Source organism: Bombina bombina, chromosome 7 (genome assembly GCF_027579735.1).
Source record: "Bombina bombina isolate aBomBom1 chromosome 7, aBomBom1.pri, whole genome shotgun sequence".
Lineage (NCBI taxonomy): Eukaryota > Metazoa > Chordata > Amphibia > Anura > Bombinatoridae > Bombina > Bombina bombina.
Genome location: NC_069505.1, coordinates 620,455,960 through 620,459,302, shown reverse-complemented (window position 1 = coordinate 620,459,302; position 3,343 = coordinate 620,455,960). Strand labels below are relative to the sequence as shown.

Below are 3,343 nucleotides of genomic sequence, written 5' to 3'. Positions count from 1 at the left end.
TTGCGATCCGACACTACCTTAGGGAGAAGCCCTAGCTTAGTACGAAGGACCGCCTTATCAGCATGAAAAATAAGGTAAGGGGAATCACACTGCAGAGCCGAAAATTCGGAAATTCTGTGAGCAGAAGAAATAAGAAGAAACAAAACCTTCCAAGATAGTAATTTAATACTAACAGAATGCATCAGCTCAAACGGAGCCTTCTGCAAAACTCTAAGAACAAGGTTAAGATTCCAAGGAGGAGCAACAGATTTAAACACATGACTGATTCTGAATATAATAATATTATGTTATACTTTGTATCTTATAAGTATGTATCCTTATTTATCTCATTATTTTTTCTTTTTTTTTTTAAATGCCAAGATAAGAAACAATTTATTATAGAGAAGAAAAAAATTCTCATCCAAAATATAGAAATCTGTACATCTTTGCCACAATCAATATACATGAACTGTACAAATTTACAGTTTTCAGTTCATAATTTACCAAATAAATGGAGACTAACAAAATTCACAAAATAGATGGTGGTTTCTGGAAAAGATTTTTACCCAATTAAGTACAAGAAATTACAAAGCAGAACTCCACTTTCTAAAAATAAGTTAACACCGTCTTAGAAAACTACAGCTAGTAATGTACAGATAAGCTGGCTGGTGATAACACCACAGTTCAGACAGTGTCTTTAAAATGTATTTTTTTAGCCTGTTGCCAAGGCAGAATATATCTATTCTCTGTTCAAGTTTATCAAATAATATGAAGGGTCCGAGTTAAGTATGTATGACAGAGTGAATATTCTTATTTCATTTCTATATACATCTATACATATTTTCAGTGCAAGTTCAGTCTGCCATATACTATTACAGTAATTTTCATACTCAAAACTATTCATCTTGCTACTGAGCTGCCAAGAGTAATAAGGACTATATTTAAGCTCATTAGTGCAAATTTAACCCTGCAAGAGATCCTGCGGAGGAGCGAAAAAAATTGAGCTTTGGGTAAATGCTAATAAAGTAAACCAATGCCTAGTGCCATTCTGAGGTCATTCTATGTGTAACATTTTGTGCTAATCTGATTAACATACAGGCTATTAAATTACTGAAAGGTACTGTCCAAACCGTGGCACTTTCACTTTAGTTATGACTACCACTATTTTGTGCCCAATCTTCACAGCTGTGACATTGTTTGAAATTCACAATCCATCCCCATAGGAGCCCTCCCAAACTAAAAACAATATGTTTCCATCTGTTACAAGATGATCTATCCAATGACTATATCTTAGCCCGACACAGTCATCATATTGTAGGTTTTGGATGGGCTTGTTCGACCCAGAAGTAGTTCTTCTTTACAGCTGATCCTGCTCTCTACAATTGCCGAGCTGCTACTTTGTATGCTGCTAAATAATGGTACAGATTCATAGAGCACACATATTGAGCCATCTTCTCCAATACGATAAGACACTTCATAGGGGTTGACCCATAAAGTGAGTTCACTTGGCAGAAGCTGAAACAGTAGTTGACTGCTTAGTCCAATGCGATTTGCTGCTTGCCCAATTAAGGGATCCATTTTATGGTTTATGCGAATACACCGGTACCCAGATCCCTTGCAAGACTTTTCTGGAAACCAGTGTTGTTTGTAATGGTCTGACAGCAGTTCTTGTAGAGACTGGTTGAAGACCTGCAACTGCCGTTCATCAAGCCCTTGGTACGGAGGAACTTGGAGATAAATCCCACAGCCGCAATGATTTCTGGTTTCATGCTGCCTCGGGGGTAGTGGGTATGCATGGAGACTACCAAACCAACTCTGTAGGGCCACTGGCAGGGAGAATAGTGCTTGGATCTATTGTATTCACTTGGTTTCGTCTTTATTTGTTACTGGTTCCTTTGGGTTTTTTTTTATTGATTTTTCGTTGTTTTTTTATTTTACGTTTTTGATCAGTAGTATTTCTAAGATATTTTAATATAAAGTAGTTTTTTGTCATAGTCTGAGCTGGTGTGGTATAAAGTGCTGCTTTCTAGATTGCATCCACTGAGGAAGGAATAATTCCTTCCACCGTTTTCCTCAACACACTACTTCCTACATCTATGCCTTCCAGTGGCCTATCTCATTACTTTTATCTATAACTATATATTATGTATCTTTATTGTATCAAACTTAATACTATAATTTGTTGTTAATCATGAATTCTTGAGCTCTCTAGCCACATGCAAGAAATGCTGACCACACAGACAAAGGCATTTCAAAGGAGAACTATACATTACAAGTGTATTTTAGGATTCCTATTTTTTCTGTTGTAATGTCAAATCTACTTTTAGACCTTAAGATATCAGAAACGCTGAGTAAGATACACCTGTTGTTATTCAACCTTAAGAATGAGCTAAGGATTATGTGTTTCAATGTATGTCTGAATAGTATTAAAACTCCATGTGTCCCTAAAATAAACAGAGCTGTTTACACTACTCATGATTCTCTCTGTGTGTGTGTGTGAATGGTTCTCCAAGTGCTTGATGTTTTCAGAGTGCCTTGTCAGAGTCCAGCAGGAGAGAGATAGAATCTTGTTGCTACAGTTAAAGTCTTCTATAAGATTGTTTAAAGTTTGTTAGCAGTTAAAGTCTTCTATAACAAATAAACGTGTTTCAGTCCCTTAATATCAGTATTTAAGTATATAGTGTTGTATAAGGGCTAGAAGTTGTAATATTAAGTGGTATAGTTTATAAGAATATGTTGTATTTTTATCAGTGGACTCTGAAATAGCCTGAAAATATATGTTTGTTTTTGCTATCTTTATGCGCAATCTTTTTCTGCTTGCTAAAAACTAAAATTGCTGTATTGCATTTGTTTTTCTAAATGCTTTATTTAATGTAGACATGAAATTGCTACAAAACAAAATAAATGAAAATTAAATATAAAGGTCCTAAAGATTTACCATCTAATGCCAAAATAGTTTAAACAACATTATTCCAAAGCCCTTAACTGGGGAAACACCTAAACAGTTTGTGAGTAGAATTGCTGGCCGTTATTATGCTGACCCATTTAATGACAATCTGTCTGACTGGACAGAGGGTCTAGCCCCGCAAAATTCACATGCTTTTCCCAGGGAAGGTTCTTTAATTGAGCCACATATAACAATGATAAAATGTATGTGTTTAGGGAAAAAGGGAATGACTGTAAATCTGTACCATGTGGGGACCCAAAATGGAATAAGAAATATATGAAGGAATGTGGGAAGGTATGGGTTAAATTGGCTTATTTTTGGACTGATCATAATGTCCCTCCCCCATTGATAGTTCCCTCTGCGCCTTCCATCTTGCCTGTTTCCCCTATGGGACATTCCCTTAACAAGTTATATCCT

General features: G+C 35.8%; 1 protein-coding gene across 1 annotated transcript; it reads right to left on the bottom strand.

Annotated features, from left to right (window-relative positions):
• Positions 1 to 325: 325 nt before the first annotated feature.
• On the bottom strand, positions 326 to 2,871 carry LOC128635633 (protein BTG1-like). The gene is given in 2 exon segments (XM_053688714.1): positions 326 to 1,688; positions 1,691 to 2,871. Coding segments are annotated over 2 exon segments (504 nt in total). The 5' UTR covers positions 1,776 to 2,871; the 3' UTR covers positions 326 to 1,269.
• Positions 2,872 to 3,343: the final 472 nt, after the last annotated feature.